The following is a 2,500-nucleotide window of genomic DNA, read 5'->3' on the forward strand; positions in this document are numbered from 1 at the left end:
CTATCAAGTAGTCTTCTGTGGTCCGGTGTCATCATGATTGCCTCTGAATGAGGGGATACCGAATTCGAATCTTACTTGGGCTGCCTTCTCTGAAAAGTCTCTCTATCAGGCAAAGAAATCAGAAATTTTACACGTACGCGGGAAAATCAAGACCCCAGAAAAAATAATAATAAAAGAAGGAAGAGTGAGTTAGAGCCAAATCCTACACTTTGTTCCCTCGTATAAAGTAATAATTTGTCCTCTGCTCCAGTTGGGTCGGGAAGCGTAAAGGCGTGGTGTCCCGCGGGGGAGTGTCTTAGAACCAATGCTATTTAATAACGATCTCCTTTTGCACATCGAGAGGACCAAGCTTAACGCTCATGCGCACGACTATCAGCTTTATTACTCCCACATCGATCCAACAGTTTTAGATACATGTTATCTCATGATGTCAGAGCAGCCAATCAATGGTACATAGAGCAAAAGACCAGGGTCTAGTGTGCGCGCAATACGGATAAACTAGAAGCGCTAAATAAGAGAATACTTAGATTTATATGTGCAAATTGCCTGTCCTCTTACGTAGTTCTTTTCACTTAAGTCAAACTCTACGCAAGTAATAAGCGCATTCAAAGTTGAGTAAAAACGCTTATGGAGTCGTGAATGGTTTGCACCCATGAGTCATATCATAACTAAGTGAAGTGCGATGGTCCTAGGTGAGTGCAATCCTGGGAACCTTTCGACGTCCACTATTATTATGACTTCCGCTCAGGTTGTCGAAACGTTAGTCATTGTAGTCCTATAACAGTCCTTCTCAGGATTGCACTCACCTGGACGATCGTACTTCACGAGTCTCACTAATCAGGCATAAATTCGAAGGTTGGTCCAGCGTTCGGACCCACAGTCGGATCCTCTTGTTCTTCCAGCGGAGTTTGCACAAGTCTTCTTAGATATCTGTCTACTGTCATCATTAACCCTAACGCATCGACGAATTTTTCAGGATGTCCATTGAAGACAACTTCAAGAGATCTGAGGAGGTTGGTGTATATTCGGTTAAACTCTTTGTTCAAAACATCTGGTCGGGATCCTGGTGTGTACTTTATATAACGCGGGTTGTTGACCATGGGCCAAACTCCAGCAGGGTCGAAAAATATCTTTGATCCATTGAAGTAATATTCACCTTGACATACCTGGAGGATAAATGACAAACATTGGTACTAATTGTGTTGTAAAAGGGCTTATGAGAACAGGTATCCATTGTAAAAGAGTCCAAAAAGAAAATAAAAAGGAGGCAACAAATTTACAAATTTATGCGTTAAAGTACCGGACGTGAAATAGTAAACAACCGGACGAAACGTCCGACCTCCGATCTCAAACAAAAACCCTGTCCGGTAACACAACACTAAGCTATGTAACCACTCGCGGCGAGCGGTCCCTTGGATAGAGTACTGAGTCATATATCTTTGGAAGTTCAAGCCCCTCGTCCCTATTGAGACGAGCTCCTGGCCACGGGGAGGAGGGGGTTCTTGGCTCAATTTTTGCTGGGTATTTGCCGCTGCCTCTCCGAACCCCTACCCCATTATAGTCTATTCTGTGGGCAATCATAGACCCCATCTTACTTTTGAGCAAATGTCATTTTCGCGATGCCAACTTAGTCACTTTCTGATTATGCTTCTACCTTATAAAGCCTTCTAAGTCGGTCATCCTTAAATGAATTGACACGTTTGTTAAATTGGATGTAGAACACTTTGCTAGCAGTAAATATTTACAAACGTACCGTACCGAGCCGACTGTTAAATATTAAAACAACAGCACGAACCATTTTTTAACGGCGGATCTTCCTATTTTTAAATCCCAGCTTACCAGAATTGTCGTATCTCAGAAATCCCGAAAATGTGCAACCCCATTCTAGTAACTCTACCAAAAATGTAACCCCAGCATAGTCAATCCAATCGTGAGAATGCGACCCCATCCAGCGGCACATCCCCATTAGCCTATTATAAGGAAGTACCCCCCCCCCCCTTTCCGGGCTCCGGGCGTCTGATCTTAATCTTTACAGCCTCCTTAACTCTGTCCTTTCGATAGTGTTGTCCTCCGCCATTATAACCTTTATATTATCAGGAGTGATAGAGTGACCTGATGCAGCGTAATGTTCCTATACGGTTCACTTCCAAAGATCTATGACGCACTACTCTATTTGAAGGACCGCTCTCCGCGAGTAATTACATAGCTTGTCCTGTGTAACTACTCACATTCGAACAGGCTGGTGAAGGCTAAGCGATTCAGCCGAAATATTTCGACCCAAATCAATCTAAAATTGTACGCTCCAATTACTTTTTCTGTGCATCATGTCCTCAGACAGTGGAATGAACATTGTTGCTACCATTAGCTATTAAGTAATGATCCGTGTAAGGTGGATAGCAATTTCCTTTGTTATGCGGCAACGGGGCTTTCCCCAGATAGGAATGTTATCATTTTTACACAGAGAATGCATAAACCTACAGGAAGGCAGTTAACGCAATAA

General features: G+C 43.0%; 1 protein-coding gene across 1 annotated transcript in view; it reads right to left on the minus strand.

The window, feature by feature from the left end:
- Window positions 1-793: 793 nt before the first annotated feature.
- Window positions 794-2,500, minus strand: part of LOC138039747 (uncharacterized) — a 20,523-nt gene continuing 18,816 nt past the window's right edge. Inside the window, exon 10 of the mRNA XM_068885597.1 lies at window positions 794-1,166. Within this exon, the coding sequence (XP_068741698.1) occupies window positions 834-1,166 (333 nt within the window). The 3' untranslated portion in view covers window positions 794-833. The remainder of the gene's footprint in view (window positions 1,167-2,500) is intronic.

This window comes from Montipora capricornis, chromosome 3 (assembly GCF_036669925.1).
Source record: "Montipora capricornis isolate CH-2021 chromosome 3, ASM3666992v2, whole genome shotgun sequence".
NCBI classification, from domain to species: Eukaryota; Metazoa; Cnidaria; class Anthozoa; order Scleractinia; family Acroporidae; genus Montipora; species Montipora capricornis.